Source organism: Mesocricetus auratus, unplaced genomic scaffold (assembly GCF_017639785.1).
Source record: "Mesocricetus auratus isolate SY011 unplaced genomic scaffold, BCM_Maur_2.0 Super-Scaffold_4256, whole genome shotgun sequence".
In the NCBI taxonomy this organism is placed as follows: Eukaryota; Metazoa; Chordata; class Mammalia; order Rodentia; family Cricetidae; genus Mesocricetus; species Mesocricetus auratus.
In genome coordinates, this window is record NW_024429182.1 from 118,128,502 (window position 1) to 118,148,010 (window position 19,509).

The 19,509-nt window shown below is 45.2% G+C and overlaps 1 protein-coding gene across 2 annotated transcripts; it reads left to right on the forward strand.

The window, feature by feature from the left end:
- The first annotated feature begins 208 nt into the window (after positions 1 to 208).
- Det1 (DET1 partner of COP1 E3 ubiquitin ligase) lies at positions 209 to 18,332 on the forward strand. Of its 2 annotated transcripts, none has more exons than XM_005077779.4 (5): positions 209 to 337; positions 4,095 to 5,187; positions 8,044 to 8,231; positions 13,890 to 14,081; positions 17,698 to 18,332. In XM_005077779.4, the coding sequence occupies exons 2-5, from the start codon at positions 4,105 to 4,107 to the stop codon at positions 17,930 to 17,932; spliced, it is 1,698 nt and encodes a 565-aa protein (XP_005077836.1). In that variant the 5' UTR covers positions 209 to 337; positions 4,095 to 4,104; the 3' UTR covers positions 17,933 to 18,332. The 2 variants fall into 2 exon arrangements, with proteins under 2 accessions (XP_005077836.1, XP_040586014.1); XM_040730080.1 differs by lacking the exon at positions 209 to 337 and adding an exon at positions 456 to 996.
- Positions 18,333 to 19,509: the final 1,177 nt, after the last annotated feature.

A 19,509-nucleotide genomic window follows, 5' to 3' on the forward strand; every position in this document is an offset into this window, starting at 1 on the left:
TTACAGGAGAAGCAGGTGAAAACTTAATGCCTATTCACTTTATTACAATCGTGCCTTAGATCATCACTTAGGCTCAGGGTTTTCCACCCAGCCTCTTCGGCCTCGATCCCTCCTCCGGGCGCCAGGGTGCGCTGCGCCGTTCCTCAGCTGGGTGACGTCTCGTTTCTCCGTACTTCCCTTCTCGCTGCGCAGCACTTCCGGTAGCGGGCGGAAGCAAGGGGGTCCGTGGCTGCCGACGCCGGGGTCCGGAGGCATGGCGTGGGCGGGGCCGGGGGAGGTGTGCACCGAGCTGGCTAGGGCGACCCTTGCCCCGGCCCCATGAGCCAGGACCCGACAGGTGAGGACTTGCCCTTTTCGGCCGGTGGGAGCTCCGCGGCGGGCTCCTCTCCGCATGATACTCGGGCGCCACGAGCCCCGGCGCCAGGCTTTGCCCGGGAAGGCTCCGCCCTGGGCTTTTCTTTCCGGGGGCGCCCCTTGGGCATGTGTGTCTGCCTCTTGGCATCCTTTTCTTGTTTTGGAAGCAGTCGCCAAGTGAGGAGACATGTGCACTTGCTCTAACGAGGAAACAAACAAACAAACAAACCATCTCTTTGCTTTTACACATTTAGTGACCCGATTTAGCCAGGCTTTCTTTTCGTTTCAGAACGTACCAAAGCGTCCACCATGTGCTAGCCCTAAAGCTAGATAAAGAATATATCGTGGTGACCGAAGTAAACCTGGTTACTTCCAGTAGAAAGAGTATAGTTCAGCGAGGAAAATTAAACATTAAACACAATCATGCAATCGAACATGTAAATAAAAGTTGTGCTGAATACTAGAGAAAGAACAAGAAAAAGATGAATCCTAATTTAGGGAGGATGGGGAAAAAAAAAAACTTCCCAAAAATTAACACCAAAGTTGCAATAGGACAAGTTAAGGCAAGGACCAGGGAGAATGCATTTCTGAAAAGGAAAGTACCCCTGTGTTTTCCCACGATGGTCGAGAATATGGCTTGAGGTAAGCCCAGTGTTTCAGAAGGGAGCTTGCTATGTGTCCAGCACTGTGGTGGACGCACGGAAGAGGTGTGTAACTGACCCAGAGAGATCACCATAAGTATACACATACGTAAAATGCAGAGTGTGGCTACTGTTTTGGGATATCGGGTCTCAAGAAGTGAAAGAAGGCCTTCGAAGACAAGATGTTGGAGCTGATACCCCACCCATATAGTTCTTTAAGGTGAAGAGTTTGGTTTCCACAAAAGACCAGATAGTATATTTCAGTCTGTGATATGTTACGGACACTCAGCGCTTCTTTCCTAGGGCTAAGGTGGCCATAGGCAATATGTAAATGAATGAGTGTGGTTGTGTTCCAGGGAAAGGTTCTTTCCAAAATCAACCAGAGTAGTAGTTTAGAGCCTGACTCCCTCGGGTCTAGCTCAGCATGCGGTTTAGATCCTTATCCTGTGGATGTAGCTAGTCCTGGGATAAGTTTGAAACAAAAGGATTCCAAAACAATACCCTTACTATATGTTGTGATGGCTTTTTTGTTTTATGGTGCCGGGGATCCGGGCTACTTGTTAGCAAAGCCTTTGCCAGAATCACCCCTCCCCCAGCTTTGATTCCTTTCTGATGATTATCGATGCACATACTTTCTTTGTTGGCCATTTGTATGTCTTTGGGGGAAATGTCTTTCAAGTATTTTATCTGGTTTTATCTTTAAGAATTGGGTTTTGTGGCTATTTGTTGGGTCCTGAGAGTTTTTTTTTTTTTTTCTTTAATAGGTCAAGTATTAACTCCTTATCAGATACTTGGCCAGCAAATATTTCTGTTCATTCTGTAGGTTGCCATTTCACTTTTTTTTTTTTTTTGTGGTGGTTGTTTGTTTTTTTTGAGAAAGAGTTTCATTGTATAGCTCTGTCTGTCCTGAACTTGATCTGTAGACCAGGCTGGCCCCAAACTCACAGAGATCCGCCTGCTTCTGCCTCTCCAGTGCTGGGATTGAAGACGTGCGTCACCAAGCCTGGCACCCTTCCACTTTCTAATTGCAACTTCTAGTGTATAGATGTTTTTATGTTTTCAGGTTTAACCATTTTTAGATGTGTTACCCATGCTGTTGGTTTCACATCATAAGAAGACGTTAGGTCCATTTTCATCAAGTTTCTCCCTGTGGTTTCCTTTGGAGTTTTATAGATAAAGGTCTTCCACTTAGTTTTTAATTCTTTTTTTTTTTTGGTTTTGTTTTTTTTTTTTTTTTTTTTTTTGGTTTTTCAAGACAGGGTTTCTCTGTGGCTTTAGAGGCTGTCCTGGAACTAGCTCTTGTAGATCAGGCTGGCCTCGAACTCACAGAGATCCGCCTGCCTCTGCCTCCCGAGTGCTGGGATTAAAGGCGTGCGCCACCAACGCCCGGCTAGTTTTTAATTCATTTTGAGTTAAGTTTTGTAAATGGTGCAAGATAAGGGTGTAATTTTATTTCCAAGATTCTTTTTGCTTATGATATCCATTTGTCCAGAAGCCATGTATATGAGAAACTCCCCTTTCCTGTTGTGTGGCCTTGGCCTTACTGAATACCAGATGGTGTTTGCCCATGTGTGAGCTTTTTAGGCTTTGACTCCATATGCAACTTAAAGGAGGAGAGATTTGCTGAGTCTTAGTTACAGAGGGCTCAGTCTGTCATTTTGGAGGAGCGTGTGGCAAACAGGAAGCAGAGAAAGGGGGGTACAGGAAAGGGTCAGAACAAGATTTAGCCTCCAGAGTCAGTGTCCATGTCCCTTTTCCTCTCCTTCTTCCACTCAGCCCTCCTCCTACCCATCGTCACCTCCACTAATGCTGCCATTATGAATCTACAAGATATTAATCCATTGATTAGATCAGAGCCCTTATAATCTAGTAGTCTCTGGAACCCAGAGGTGTGCTTCACCGATTCCTGAAGCAGTGGGTCTCAATCTCCCTAATGCAACCCTTTAATACAGCTCCTCATGTTATGGTGACCCCAAACCATAACAATTTTTTCTCATTGCTCCTTCATAACTATAATTTTGCTACTGTTACATATTATAATAAAAATGTCTGTGCTGTCTGATGATTTTAGGCAACCCCTGTGAAAGGGTTGTTTAGCTACCAAAGGAGTTGTGGCCCGAAGGTTAAGAACCTAGAGGTTTCTAATCCAGTCCTGTTGATAGGATTAATCATGGTTTATTCTGAGACTCCTTCTTTTCCATTGACCTGGTTATGTAAGGGTTATGCTATTATTATTGTTGCTATTGTTGCTTTGTAATAGGTTCTGAAATCAGGAAATATGAGCACTCCAGTTGTGTTATTTTTCCATGTCATCTTAGCTATTTGGTATTCTTTGAGATTTCATATTATTTTTAGGGTGAAAAATGCCATTGGAATTTTGATAGAGATTGTTTTAATGTATAGATCACTGTAACATAACAGCCCAGAAAGTGTATATATGTACATTCAATGTTACTTTTTTTTTCCTTAAAGACAGAGTCTTGGGGCTGGAGAAAATAGCAAAGTTGGTTTAGAGTGCTTACCTAGCATATCATATGCAAGGCCCTGGCTGATTCTTAGCACCCTGTAAACCAGGTATGGGTGCACAAGCCTGTGATCCCAACACTGGAGGGTTGAGCAGAAGGATCAGCAGTTGAAGGTCATCTATGACTGCATAGCAGGATCAAAGCCTGCCTGGGATATATGATATTCTGTTTCAGAAATAAACAAAGACAAGATTGCAGCCCATATCCTTGTCTGGCCTTGGACTTGAACTAGTATTCCTGCCTCGGCCTCCTGAGTGGTGGTAGTGTTTTTACTTGGGTGCCACCATGCCATGGGAGTGTGGTTTTTGTGCTTCTCACATTTGATATACTTGTCAGTCTATTTTTTGAAAATTCCTGTTAGCATATACTTAGAAGGTATTCTCTCAGTACTGTATCCGTCTTTTAGATATGTCAGGATCGCTGTAACTCCAATCTCGGAAGGAGACACACTGATCACTGTTGTCCCGGGACACCCTGGGTTCAGTCAAATGAAAGTAATGTTTCATTTGCATGTACTTTTGTATTAGTGAGTTTTCCTGTTTTCTTGGTTTCTGATTTTTTTTTTCCTCTGCAGAGATGTTATAATGGATCAGCATGTTTCCACCATTAAACCCCGAAGAATCCAAAATCAGAATGTCATTCACCGCTTAGAACGCCGGCGCATCAGTTCAGGCAAGGCGGGAACCCACTGGCATCAGGTCAGAGTGTTCCACCAGAACGTCTTCCCGAACTTCACGGTCGTCAACGTTGAAAAGCCTCCTTGCTTCCTGCGTAAATTCTCACCCGATGGGCGCTACTTTATTGCTTTTTCTTCCGACCAGACATCTCTTGAAATCTATGAGTACCAGGGCTGTCAGGCAGCAGAGGACCTCTTGCAGGGATACGAAGGGGAGATCTTGTCCAATGGCAACGACCAGCGGTCAGTCAGTATCCGAGGCCGGCTCTTTGAGCGCTTTTTTGTCCTGTTGCACATTACCAGTGTGGCGGCCAACGGCGAGCACTTGAACCGGGAGTGTAGCCTCTTCACCGATGACTGCCGGTGTGTCATCGTGGGTTCCGCTGCCTACCTCCCAGATGAACCTCACCCTCCTTTCTATGAGGTCTATCGGAACAGTGAGTCAGTGACCCCCAATCCACGGTCCCCTCTAGAGGACTATTCCCTCCACATCATTGACCTTCACACTGGCCGTTTGTGTGACACACGCACATTCAAGTGTGACAAAGTGGTCTTGTCCCACAACCAAGGCCTGTACCTGTACAAAAACATCCTGGCCATATTGTCTGTGCAGCAGCAGACCATTCATGTCTTCCAGGTGACCCCGGAAGGCACTTTCATTGACGTTCGGACCATTGGCCGCTTCTGCTATGAGGATGACCTGCTCACTGTGTCTGCTGTTTTCCCTGAGGTGCAGCGGGACAGCCAGACAGGCATGGCCAATCCCTTTAGGGACCCTTTCATCAACTCCCTGAAGCACCGGCTGCTGGTTTATCTCTGGCGCAGGGCAGAACAGGACGGCAGCGCGATGGCCAAGAGGCGCTTCTTCCAGTACTTTGACCAGCTGCGGCAGCTGCGCATGTGGAAGATGCAGCTTCTGGATGAAAACCACCTGTTCATCAAATACACCAGTGAGGATGTAGTGACACTGCGGGTCACAGACCCATCTCAGGTACGGGTGAGCCCTCCTGCCTGCGCCTGCCTGTCAGTCTCCACCCCAGGAGTAAATACACACCTCAGTGCAGTGTCAAGTTCTGCATACTGAAATTGACAAATGGAGGGTAAATGTGAAGCCACTGCCATGTACACAGCCACCTCTCTGGTTTATTATCTCAGTTGTTCCACAGGGCATTTTCAGTATCTGTCAGACAGGAACCCAAATCCTACCTAGAATTTTATAATATGCTTATTCAACCAAACGGGTTCTGGCAGTGAGAATGAACACTCCATGCAAAAATGGAAATCATTTGGGGGCTAAGTGGTAGAAAGCTCGTCTAGCAAATGAGGCTCTGGGTCCCTGGAACTGAAAAAAAAGTCCTACATTGCAGTCAGGTTGTGCAGATGGAGCACTCCTATAATTCCAGTAATCCCAGCAGTGGGAAGGCGGAGGCAAAGAGATCTTTGGTTCAAGAGCTATGAGCCCTTGACCTAGAAAACCACAGGAGGAGAAGTGGTGATGAGGGGGAATAACAGAGCCCGTACCGAGAAGTTAAAGTACCTCTGGCCGTCCAGGGAGCCCCGGACAGTGGTCTTTGAGAAGTCTCCACTTTAGTGCTGACTGAGAAAGAGGCCTACCTTTCTGTACATTTGGCTCCCTTACCCCAACCCAGTTCTCCCGTTCGGAATTCCCTCTTCTGGAAATAGAAAACAGTTAGGCAAACAGTAAACTAGGATGTCAGCCAGTTCTGTCTCTGAGAGATCATATACATTGCTGAGGGTTGACTCAGTGGATAAAGTATCATGAGGGGAGTTTAGACTCTCAGAAGCAATGTAAACGCAGGTGGGTGTGGTGGCCTGTTTGTACTTCCAGTGTTCAGAAGGTGGAGACAGTCCCAAGAGCAAGCTGGCTAGTCAGCAAGCTCTGGGTTCAAGACAGACACCGCCTTAATGAATAGGATGAACAGTGATTGAGGAAGGCTCCCAGCATCAGCCTTAGGCCTCTGTGTGCCCGGGTTTGGTACAGACACACACAGTGCACCACAGATGCATGAGAAACAAATTTAAAAAAAGAGAGAGATACATACTATACAGGAAATGATTTCTAAGTCCCCACTCAACCTGTGGTAAGCTGTCTTCCATCTGTCCCCCCCTCCCCATCAGAGCTTGTGCATTCTAAAACGGGGAGGTGATTAGGTCAGCTTTTATTTTTAGAATTCTCTTTCTTTTTTGTTAATGATGAGAAGTGTCGCTGAGCCACCACAGGTGAGCATCTAGTTCATCTTACGCGTCATGGAAGAGGGGTGGTAGAGTCCTTGACTTCTTTCCCGTCCTGTCCTTAATTTCCCAGTCTGCTGAAGAGGGAAAGCTGACAAGTGTTTGTGTAATTTTATATTCACATAATTATGAAAGATCCTGCTAAAACCCTGATATGATCAAAGTGGTGTCCTAGTCTATAGATGGGACATGAGTCAGTCTTTTATTTAGGTTTCAGCTATAATTACCTTTCTATTTTGGAAGGAATAAGTTGTCTGTTATCACTGCACTGAGATTATCCTTTTTTTTTTTTTCCTTTGCTAAAAGGTGACCTATTTTTTTTTTTTCTGGTAGTTACAGTCAGTGAAAGCAAGACATGTTGCTGAGTCTGTGTCCTCTGCTCATGAGCTCGAAACTTGAAACCTAGTCACTGTGCCCCAGTTGTCCTTCCCCCCTCCAGTTTAATTTGATAAGTTCCAATAAGGTTAATGAGTGAAAACGGCATCCATAGACAAAGCCTTGGTAATATTATGGGTATTATTCTCAGGTTGCCCTCCAGCCTCTTTAATTTGCAGCCAAATTTAATTTCCAGGTGACTGCAAAGTCATGTAAGAGGAGCTCTGGGAAGGACTAATTACTAGTGAGACAGGTGGGCCAAATGGCTCCAGAGATGGGTAATAGAGATTTAGACTCAATCAGAGGAGGGTGAAACCCTAATCCTTGTGTCCCGAAGACGTCTTTGAATTCTGCTGGAAGCTTGCAGACTTACTTCACACGGCTGCGTTCACTGTGACAAAAACTCAGGGTACTCGGAGCTTCTGTTAGGGAAGGTACGCAGAGCACTGGAGGTGCCAAGGGAGAGGCCCAGTCACCCAGGGCCCCATTCAGAAAAAGCATGCCACCCATGGCATTTGAATGCCTTTCAGGTTCCCCCTCTTATCTTAATTGCCAGAAATCTCAAAGGTACCTTACAAAAGCTCTTGGCTGAAAGAACATTTATGTAGAAAGAAATGGAAAATGCCTGTCTGATTTTTCATTTGTTCATCTGCAGTATCCTGCGTGGATACAACTTGCCTGGGCAGTTTTAGCACACAATGTACTTAAGGTGTCTCTCTGTGTGCTAGAAATATTAAGAGGGAAAAATAAATGCCCCTGAATTGAACTTTCAACTGTACAACATAGAAGAGGAAATCATTTACCAACAGGCAGCCCTGGGCTGCAAATCACTTTCTCAGCAGGAAAGAAAATTAAATCTGGCATTTTAAAAACTTTTTTTTTCTTTTAAATCTTAGGGTGGGTTGGGGAACAAATAGGGAATAAACACTCAGAAGGAGAAATATTGAATTTGCACAGTTTGAAATGAAAGACTGAAAGCCTTTTTATATATACATGCTGGCTAGCTCGGTAATCCTAGCAGTGCGCTGGCAGTGGGAGATCTGGTGGCATCGAGGCTCTCAACCAATAGAGCCCATACCGCTCCTTCCGTTTCCAGAACCTCTGGCGCCATGCGGCCTCTCTGGTGCCAAGGCTGGGGTCCCTGAGTGGGTTGTTGTGGGGTGTGAATCTTTAGTCAGTTTCCTAGGCGTGACAGTGCATGGCTGCCTCTCTTCTGCAGGCGTCCTTCTTTGTGGTCTACAACATGGTGACAACAGAGGTGATCGCTGTGTTTGAGAACACATCAGATGAACTTCTGGAGCTCTTTGAGAACTTCTGTGACCTCTTCCGCAATGCCACCCTGCACAGTGAAGTCCAGTTTCCTTGCTCGGCTTCTAGCAACAACTTTGCACGGCAGATCCAGCGCCGGTAAGCTCTTCTGCCAGGCCTCCCATTCTTAACTTTAAATGGCTGGCGTTACGCTGGTAGCCATTTGTTTCAGGAGCTATGTATTCTGTTTGTCTAGCTGGCCTTGGTAGGTCTGCCTTTTGGAATCCACTCCTGTGTTATCCTCGTTGCTATCTCTGAGGACGTGTAATTATTTATACATCTTCTGTACCATATGTGAATTGCAGAAAGATAGGAACTACATCTGTTTATTGCTATATTCTCAGTGGTGCACTGCCAAGCCCTTAAATATTTGTGCAAAGAGTGATGGAGATCATTTTAGAACCTGTGGTTAAATATGGCATGTTGAACACATCCATTTATCTCTGTTCCATGGTAAATCCCTCTAAAAGTAAAGTGAAGGGATAGAGGGGTGGATTGTAAGAACAGAAGAAAAGACAAACCAGAAAGTCCATGTTGTCTAAGAACCATCTTAGTATACGAGCAGGAAAGGAGTAGTTCCTTTGGGCTAAGAGCCCCTGCTAAATCTGGTGTAGTCATGCAAGGCCTCATCAGCTTTCATACCTAAATTGCCCTAACCTTAACGAGGTATGGAAAATAATCTGATTTTGGCTCCCAAATAGGCTAGATCACATTGAGCAGATGAATCAGAGCCAGCATCACTGCTTCTGGGAGAGATGAACTCAAAGGTAACTTAATGCAGTGGCTCTGTTGTGTCCAGGGACAGTTGTGGTTAGACAGAGTGATTCTGACCCCTCATTGCCGGTGTCTTCTCTCCAGTGTGCTCATCTTCTGCCTCAGTAGCACGATTTTCTTCTTTTCAGTCTCTCTGTGCAGCCTCGGCTGGTCTTGTTCACACGGTGGTTCACCTTCCTCAGCCTTCCTCGTGCCGGGATTACAGGTGTGGGATACTACTCCCCTCCCTTTTCGGTGGCAGCGCTAGGGACGGAACCCAGGAATCTTCTTTCAAAATTAACTTTTACGTTAATCATATCGTTAACACGTTACAGACGGCCGGCGTCTTAGTTTCTTTCTGTTGCTTTGATAAACGCCGTGACCAAAAGCACCCTGGGAAGGAAGGGGTTTATTTCAGCATAACACTTTCTTGGTCACACTACAACACTGAGGAAAATCAGGGCAGAGCCTGGAGGCAGGAACCTGGAGGCAGGAACTGATGTACAGCCACAGACCAACGCCGCTTCCTCTTGGGCTCCTGCTTCTTCCCTAGCTAGCGTTTTGATTTAGTCTGGGAGCACCTTATACAGTGGGCTGGGCCCTCCTTCATCCACCAGTGACTGAGACAGTTCACCACAGATATGGCCACAGCCAGACCTAGGCCATTCCTCAGTTAAGTTTCCCTCTTTGAAACTAGTACCATGGGGATACGCAGTCACAACATCAAAGAGGTAAGCTCCATGCAGTCAGGAGCTTTGATTCTGTTCCCTGCCATGTCCACACCCAGGCTGACAGGAGTGCAGAGAGGCCTGTTGAATGAATGGAGTCATTGAGGATTCAGAGCACTCTCTGGAAAGTTTGTCAGAACTCCTCTGGAATAAGGAGTGCCGCAGGCACCTCGTGCTCCCTCCCATTCAGTGAATCGAAAAAGTTTGTTTCATACCAAGTTACAGATGCCCTCATACATCTGCCACAAAATGTATTTTGAGTAGACTTTGTTAGCTACCCTGTTATAGTTCACTTTAATGAATATAGAATGTATATGTAAACAGAAATTACCTTTTTTATTTCTTGTAAATACGTGGCTCTTAATGGAAAGTTGTGTAGTGAGTGTTCTTTAGTAGTCTTTATGTAAAAACAAAAAAACATGAGGAGCTTATGGGTTAGCATAAAGCACTCAAACATATAAAATGGACTCTGAAGTCCTGAATGATTAAATGCCATTACCCTAAAAGAGACCGAGACAGACCAGGAGAGGAAGAGGCAGAGCTGCAGTCACGGAAACAACTGAAGGTGGGAATACCAGGGTAGCCTAGAACACCCATGCTCTAGGAGACTTAAAATTTCTTAGATTTAGCTGAAGAACTCTCCAAGAGAGAGAGAGAGAGAGAAAAAAAGGGGGGGGGTTAGGGATAGGGAAATGGGAAAGAAAGATTTAAAGAAAAAGTTGAGTGCATTTGCCTAGAGTTATACCTGGCTGTTCCCAAAAAAGAGAAATCAAGGACCAAAGGGGTAGAAACAATGTGAGCCCTTTCTAACTCTGATGGATAGAACTTTCTAGATTGGCAGGACCATCCATGGCTATTGGAGCCAACTGGTCAGCTTTCAGGATTTTTTTTCAGCTGATGGTTAAACATAGCCATTACTAAATTGTAATTACTCCCTTACTTTGGTGTTATCCATCTTTTGAGGTTATCTTTATCTGGCTGGTGGAAGCTACATAGTGGAGTGCTGTGGCTCATCTCCAACAGTGTTTGATGATGCCGCGTTGGTTCCTTGAAATTGGCCACAGCAGGAAGCTTACACCACAGAAACTGGCAAATGCTACAAATCATGCCCTACTCCCCCTTACGCTGCCAAAGAAAATCACCTGCTTTACCAGTGTTCTGCTTAGTCAAGTACTTAGTGTAGTCAGTGAGAAGAGGCCCACATGGAGGCACGCCATGAAGTTTTGAAACACTGGAGATGATGGTTAAGTCACAAAAGCTTTGAGCAAGAACATACATTGTACATGCAAAGATTTTATCAGAGTGGTGGCAGTGACGGCGCTAAGAGCTCACAGACGTGAAGATCTTGTCTTCAGAAATTTTGTGAAGGGTGATTTCGAGGGCCTGGGAATGTAGTTCAATGATAGAGTTGGCTACTCACAAGGTTCTGGGTTCAATCCTGCCCTACCCTGGTGCCACCAAAAATGGCTATTTTCTTTTCCTTAGAACCCTATATTCAAATAGAGAAGAACAAAATTATTTTCAGGTCTGTGAGATTCAAAGTCATCTTTTATGTGTCTTTCTGAGGAAGTCTTTGGAAAATACATGCCATCAGTAAGCCACAAGGGATGGTTTGTAGGCAACAGAGTCAGAGTTCTGAGGGCTCTGAAAGGGAAGCTGCAGGATCTTAGTTCACAGGTCAGGCCTGAAGAGCATGAGAGAGTGAAGGATCCTGGAAGGAAGGGTTTCAGGAAAAGACAGCTGGGACGCTGTCTGGAGGGCCTGAGTATGTATATCATCACTGTTCTTCTGGTAGGGTCATCAGTGGTGTGTGAGCAGAGCTGTGAAGGAGACCAGGAGCTACCCGTGTTAGTCAGGAAGACAGGTTAACACTCAGTGGAGGCAACAGCAGGCCCACAGGCTGAGGTATTTCTGAGGTCTTTGAAGAATGCCAAGGAGGGCAGATGGCTGGATTGGGATGAGCAAGGGATAGTAGTTGGAGATGGGGTCAGAGACACAAATGACTGTTCTACAACTTCAGATGGTACATGTTTGCCTAGAGTAGTGACAAATGGTGTTGACTCCCTCCAACCCTCCCTCCCTCTGCCCACTGAGGATTGACCCTAGGAGCCTCTGGTATGATTGGAAAGTTCTGTGTCGCTGACCTATATCCCAGCCATCTTTCTACATTTTTTATTTTAAGGGGTCTCACTAGTTGCTGAGCCTGGTCTAGATATTGTTCTTGAATTTCAGTCCTGCCTCAGTGTCCCAAATAACTGGGATTACAGACCTCTGTCACTAACCAGATGGCTTTCCTTATTTTAAACTGAGAAGTAAAAATGGCATATTTATGTGTTAAAAAATTCTGCCTAGTACGTAAGAGGGGATGAGATAGATCTACTGCCCCCAAAGAGAGATTGGAGTGCCATGCAAGGCCAGATGCCCTGTGGAGACCTTAAAAATTTCTCTTCTGCTTCCCTGTGTTTGTCAGGAACAAACCAGGTGGAGATGAGGTAGCTGTGGAGAGAGTAGGAGGCAGGCTGGACTGTGTCGAGCAGAGGAGTATCCCTCCACATTGAAGGCCTGTGTGGCTTCTCCAGCTGCAGAAAGTTGAGCAGGCACAGGCATAGAATGAGCAGAGCTGAACTTCACTAGAGCCCTACTCGAAGGCACGGTTCGAAGTTTAGAGCATGCATGCAGTGGAGCTGTTTCATGATTAACTTTCTCTTGTAAGACGGTAAAGAAGAAAGAGAGGACGTACTGGGTGTGTGAGAGGGAAGGGAAATGTTGGTGGGGCCGGTGGGTTTTGGAAGATTGTTGAAGTACAGAAGGCTGGGGCTGGGGAGATGATAGGGGATTGCTGGAACATGGGGCGGTCCGCCTGGGGTTCAGTGGCTGCAGGGTGAGAGTGAGGCTATAGGAATGTAGGGGTGCGGCTGAGGGGAGTTAGGGATTGGGGGGCCATACTGTTAGAAGGATGGTTACTGTGAACTTTTAAGTCACCTAGAATTAAGAGACGTTAGTTGGACAGTGACACAGCTTCAGATACCAGAGGGATGGCTTCTCATGTTTCAAACAGTGGGGAGCTGGGAGAATGGAGATATGGTGGGTGTTGTTGAAGAACAAGTACTGCTTCAATGTACAGATCCTGTAGGTCATCCTAGATGCTTCAATGTACAGATCCTGTAGGTCATCCTAGATGCTTTATGTACAGATCCTGTAGGTCATCCTAGATGCTTTATGTACAGATGCTGTAGGTCATCCTAGATGCTTTATGTACAGATCCTGTAGGTCATCCTAGATGCTTCAATGTACAGATCCTGTAGGTCATCCTAGATGCTTTATGTACAGATCCTGTAGGTCATCCTAGATGCTTCAATGTACAGATCCTGTAGGTCATCCTAGATGCTTCAATGTACAGATCCTGTAGGTCATCCTAGATGCTTTATGTACAGATCCTGTAGGTCATCCTAGATGCTTCAATGTACAGATCCTGTAGGTCATCCTAGATGCTTCAATGTACAGATCCTGTAGGTCATCCTAGATGCTTCAATGTACAGATCCTGTAGGTCATCCTAGATGCTTCAATGTACAGATCCTGTAGGTCATCCTAGATGCTTTATGGCCATCCCAAAGCCACGGGCCAGCTCCCATCATGCTGCTGTCAGTGGTGACAAGGACAGAGACACAGCTCTGTGGTGTCACCTGCAGTAGCCTGAGGAGTTCCCTTATTGTTTGGGGATCTTCACTGGTGCGCAACCAGATCAATAACATGGCGGAAAAGAATCTCAGGATGAGCCAGGACATGGCAGTTTTTCAACAGATCTAAGAAGAGTGTTAGGAACAAGGTTAATAGAGAGGCATGCAGGAAAGGGTGAGCCATACCCACGTGGCTCAATGTCTTTACAGTAGCTATATGTACTAGTTTTGGTGGCTTCTTGGTTATATCTAAAAGGGTTGTTGCTAACGAACCTTTTCTTTTCTGGCAAATGAGATTTAGGATGGTTTCAGAGAGGCACTGAATAGGAAGGAGTACAGCAGATGAAAGCCCTAGTTCACAAGAACTGCAGGGGAAGTTAAGATTGTGTTTGTGAATACGGGTTCCTGTGCACATATAGGCTGTCAGAGGACAACCGTTGGGAGTCGTTTATCTCCTTCCACTGTGGGATCTGTGATTGAGCTCAGGTCAGGTCTTCAGGCTTGCAAGGTGCTTTCACCTGGAGTTTAGACACGTGTATGTGAGTTTTAAACTCAGGTAGCTGCTGAGAAAGCCTTCCTCACTGGTGTTTTGTTTTAGGTTCAAAGACACGATTATAAATGCCAAGTATGGAGGGCACACAGAGGCTGTGCGCCGGCTGCTGGGCCAGCTCCCCATCAGTGCCCAGTCATACAGTGGGAGCCCCTACCTGGATTTGTCTCTCTTCAGCTACGATGACAAGTGGGTGTCAGTCATGGAGCGACCCAAGACTTGTGGAGATCACCCAATCAGGTACTTTGTCACCACCACAGCTCCAAACTGCTTGAAGCAAAGGGCACTGTGCTTCCTCTCTCTCCCCTTCTATAACATGGGTCAGTTACTGACAGTCTCTTGTGCTTCAGCTGCAAGGAAAAGGCAGGCTGTTCCTATTGAGTGGTGAGGGCTTGGATCACCTAGGTCGTATTCTCAGACGTTAACTACTGCTGCTAACATTTTGTTCAGATAAATGCTATCTGCTTTTAAACGTGTCCAAGGAAGCCAGGCAGTGATGGCACACACCTTTAATCCCAGCACTTAGGAGGCAGAGGCAGGAGGATCTCTGAGTTTGAGTCTAGCCTGTTCTACAGAGCAAGTTCCAGGACAGCCAGGGCTGCACAGAGAAATCCTATCTTAAGAAACAAAACAAAACAAAAAATAAAAGCATCCAAGGAAAGGAGCTATGTTTTCTATTTTTAATAACCTAGTGGCGTTCCATAACAGATTGTGTATCCAGTATAGCTCACTGAAATTATTTTATCCATGTCACTAAGTAGAAAAGGCAGAAATAATTTTTTTACTTTTGGGGTGTTTTTGTTTGTTTAAGATTATTTCATGTGTATGAGTGTGTATGTATACCATGTGTGTATCTGGTCCCCACAGAAGTCACAAGAGGGTGTCAGATGCCGTGAAGAACTGCCTGGCCAGGGCCCTGCAGCCCTGCACTGGAGCTTGCACGGTCTTTTCACGTGGAGACAGGAGCACTGAGTTTACAGTTTTGTTCTTTCTTTTCTCCTGCCATTGCTCCCTCTCTTCCTCCTTTCCTTATTCTCTAGGCTTTGAACTTAATGTGCAGTCAAGGATGACCTTGAACCACACACACACACACACACACACACACACACACACACACACACACTGTATTATAGATAATGCCTTATCACACCCAGCTGTAGTAAGTATGTTTTGTCATCTGCCCATATATTAAATGGGTCTGTGTAACATATTCTGAATAGTTACTCACTATTCATAGTACTTCCCTTGGGAAATTGCAGTCAAATTCTGAAACTCAATTAAAACTTTTTGTTTTATCTTGGCAAATTTTATCTGTGCTACCCCTCTGTATCTCCTAGCTTCAGAGGTTGTCAGCTCTTGACCAGCCATTTCCTCTTCCCATGTCCCTGCTGCTCTGGATTATTTTGCAGTAAATCTCAGTTTCCCTAGAATTTTACCCATAAACATTTTGGTGTGGATTTCTGGAAGATAACAAACTTTAACCAACAACAAAAGCCTTGATATCATCCTTTCTAAACAGGTTAACAAAAACTTATTAATGGGGCTGGGAATGTCACTCAGAAGGTAGAATGCTTACCTAGCATGCACAAAAGCCCTAGGTTAAATTCCAGCACCACATAAACCCGGAGTGGTGGTGCACACCTGGTGGTGCACTTGGGAGGTGGAGGCAAGGTTAGGAGTTCAAGACCATCTCTCACTGTGTAGCAGGTTTGAGGCCAGCCCGGGATACGTGAGACCCTGCCTCAGATCAGACAAACACTTGGTAATGTCACCAAGCATCTAATTGTTTTCCCTGTAGTGCCTGTGACTATTCTTTTTGTACAGTTCCTTTGTTTGACTCGTGTTCTAAACAAGGTTCATATGCATGTGGCTGCTACCCTTAAATCGTAGTCCATAGGTTTACGTTTCTCTTTACTTTTCTTGCAATGACATCATTGTTTATCACCAACTTGTTCATCCTGTAGTCTTCCTCACATCTGGGCTCTGTTCATTGCATGCTGGGAGTAGTGTTTACTACATTTCTCATTCCCTCTGCTTTCCTACAAATTGGTAGTTAGACTTAGAAGCACAAACAACTCACTTTAAATTATAAACCCTGTGTGTGTTGGGAACTATGTGGGTAGGTTAATGTGCTTTTTATGCATAAATGCACATAATGGGTCTCATTTGATATAGTCAAATAGATACATTTCTGTCCTTGCTGATTTCCCTGCTTTTTCAATTTGAAAAGATGAGCCTAGGTAACACACCTGCAATGCCCCTGCTCTGACTGAGGAGGCTTCTTTTATAATTCCTCCGGGTTTTTACTTAAAATGAGAATGGGAAGGGTATTAATGGCTTCTGAAGAGGCCATGCTGTCAGCCGCCTTCACTCTGTATTCATCCTGGGCTTTGTCAGTACGTGTGTTTGCTCATGTTTTCATTTGTGGCTTTAATCACCACAGCCATCGTGTTTTGTTGACTGTTTCGCTTTAGGGATGTTTTCCATTGTGTTACACAGTCCTCACAATTGCGCTTCTCACACTGACACACTGTTCCATTAAGTAGACACATCATCATTTAACTAGCCTTCTGCCCATCTTTTTATGCATTTTTACATTAGAGCAAATCAGATAATGCCATCATTAATCATTTAAATTAAATTCTGAGGATATGAATTCTTGGGGATGGGATTATTTTATCAAAAAGTATGAATATCTTTGAGCTCTGGGAGGAGGGCATATTTCCCTAGTATGTGCAAGGCCCTGGATTTGAGACTCAGCTCTACGAAATAATAATAATAAAGCAGTAGTAATAATTAAAAGTATGAACATCTTTAGACTTTCCTGAAAAAAAAGTATGAACATATTTAGATTTCCAGAAAAGGAAATCATAGAGCCTTTTGGTTCAGAACTCTCCATTTTCTGGAATTATCCTCCAACCTGTTCATCATCTTTAGTTTCCCAAATCTCAAGTCACTCAGAAACATCTTTTGTTTAATTGTGTTAGATGGAAAATCCTAACCAAAACCACTAACCATTTTGTTTGTAGGCAAGTGCCCTACTGCTGAACTGCATCCCTAATATGTGATTTAATTTCTGTATGTGAAAAATGACATCCTTCAGAGAGAATGTATTTTATTTCATCTTTTTGTTGAGATGCTCTTGTATAGCCCAGCCAAGCCTCAAACTTGTTACATAGCCTAGGCTGGCTTTGAACTCCATATCCTCCTACCTCTGCCTTCCAGAGTGCTAGGATTACAAGCATGTGCCACTGTAACTGGTGCAAGAACTTGTTCTTAAAACTGGAAATCATAAAGATTCACCCAGAAGGCACTGTTCTATACAGTAGCCACTAGCCATTTATGTCAGACGAGGCCAAGCTGAGATGTGTGCAAGTGTCAAGTCAATTTCAGATTTCAAAGATGAATTGAAAGAGTGTGTTATCTCATGCTTTAAAAAAATTTTTTTAGAATGACTGGGTTGTAATGGTAGTATTCTGGACATACTGGACTAAATTAAATATATTACAAGGTACGTTTCACTTTTTTGTTTTACTCTTTTTTTAATGTGGCTATTCAAAGATTTAAAGTTACACATGAAGCTTAGATTTGCTGTTTGCTTCATTTCTAACGCTTAGACAGGCTTTAGACAGGAGCTTCTGGAAGCAGGAAGGTTGTAATTTAGAGTCTGGCTCAGGGTCATCGTGATCACCGACTAAGGACAGGAGTTAACTTTACAGTCACTGCCTCTAAGCCGAGCCGATCAGATAAGGTGGTTTCGTGGTTCGTTTATCAGATGAACTTGGGAGTGTCTGCATCCCCTGCTGTCCAGACTTCAAGATGGCCATGATAGCAACACCGTGTCTTTTCTGTTTAGGTTCTATGCCCGGGACTCTGGCTTGCTGAAGTTTGAGATCCAGGCAGGCTTGCTGGGCCGCCCTATCAACCACACAGTGCGACGTCTCGTCGCCTTCACCTTCCACCCCTTTGAGCCCTTTGCAATCTCTGTGCAGAGGACTAACGCAGAGTATGTCGTCAACTTCCACATGCGACACTGCTGCACCTCCGTGCCTCACCACGGCCGCGCCGCCCAGGATTTTGCCCCTGCTTGACTCAGTGGACTCCAGAGCAGAAGCTGCTGGCTGCCCAGCTTTGGGGATTCCACACTGGAACCCCTCCTCCACCTCAGACAGAGCCTGGGAGGAGTGGAGGATGGGGTGCCACCGAGTGGGACTTGGTTTTCAGGTTACCCAGCCTATCGTTCTCACAGTTTTCTCGAGTTTCCCTGTGGGGACACCCAGCATTAAGTCCATTCTATTTTGTTTACTTAGCATTTTATGGCTGTGAAGACAGAAGCATTACACCTTTCCCCCTGGATGCCATGCTTTGGCATTATGGTCTGAAACCTGCAGCAGGTAAATCATGTTTACTCCTGAAAATTATGTACTCCTTCCCATTTCTCAAATGGGCAGGGCTTTTTATAGGAGAAAATAAAGCCTTGGTATTTTCTTACGAAGCTCTCTCTTGCTTGGTGATTCTCTACACCAGTGCTTTTTGGGTACGTGGGTCGAGAGGGGGAACTGGGAGAGAAAGGAACAACCCTGGATGCAGCAGCCACCCCTGCGTGTGCTAAGTGGCTAGTGCCCGCATGAAAGGCAGTCATTTGCCAGCATTGTTTCCTTCCCGAGGGCTTTCTGCTGGTAATTGTCAGCACCGGAGAAGCGGGGGTAATCACACATCCTCATGTGGAAGCATGCTCACATCTGCTGCCCGTGTCATGCTGGTGGGAGAGCATGCAGCCCTGGGAGTCTTGGCAGAAACAAACAATGTGTAGCACGTTCTGTCCTTTGAGTAGCAGGAGCTGGAAAGCTCCAGGTGTCCCTAAACAGATCAAACTGGTTGTCCCTGGGTGGCTGAGCTCTCATAGCTCTCCTGTAGACCCCTGCTGGCCCTAGACTGTACCCTTCTGTCACATTGTCAATCAGTCTCCTCCAGAGGGCTTGTCAGCCTGTTTATATTTCATTTGCATAATGTTTCCCCCAGTAATAATGTAGTCAGCTTGTTTAGAAACATCTGTCTCAGAAGATACCTTTGAAATATTTTGTACCAAAGCAATCTGTAGAAGGAGCCATGGATGCAAGCAGCTGGGTCCTATACTCCTTCTGCTAGTCAGACTTCTGGGAAGCGTAAGAAAAGTGATAGGAGATCCCGGGCCACACCCAAGCCAGTTCTGTTAATGTCATCATCCTCAGTATTGAATAGCTAAACTTCTTCTCTGCTGTCAAGATGTGAGTGCCTACTGTGAATCAGGTTGATTGTGTACTAAGAATGAGGAGAACTAGAAAGAAAGATGTGGCTGTTAATTCAACAGAGAAAACCTTTTGTAGAGTTTCCCTGAGGACAGTGGAGGGAGGTGATGGAGAAGCAAGGGAGGAATCCTGGGGAAGAGCTACTGAGACTGCATCACCATGTGTGCTGTGACCCAGAACGGTGCCACCCACCTTTAGATGGGTCGTCCCACTTCAGTAACCCAGTCTTGGAGCTGTCACTGACATGCCCAGAGCTTTGTCTCCCAGATTATTCTAGTTCCTGTCTAGTTGACAGGATTAACTACACACCCCTACATTTCTTTTTTTGTCACTATGACCAAATAACGTGACTGAAGCAACTTAGGGCAAGAAGGGTTGGT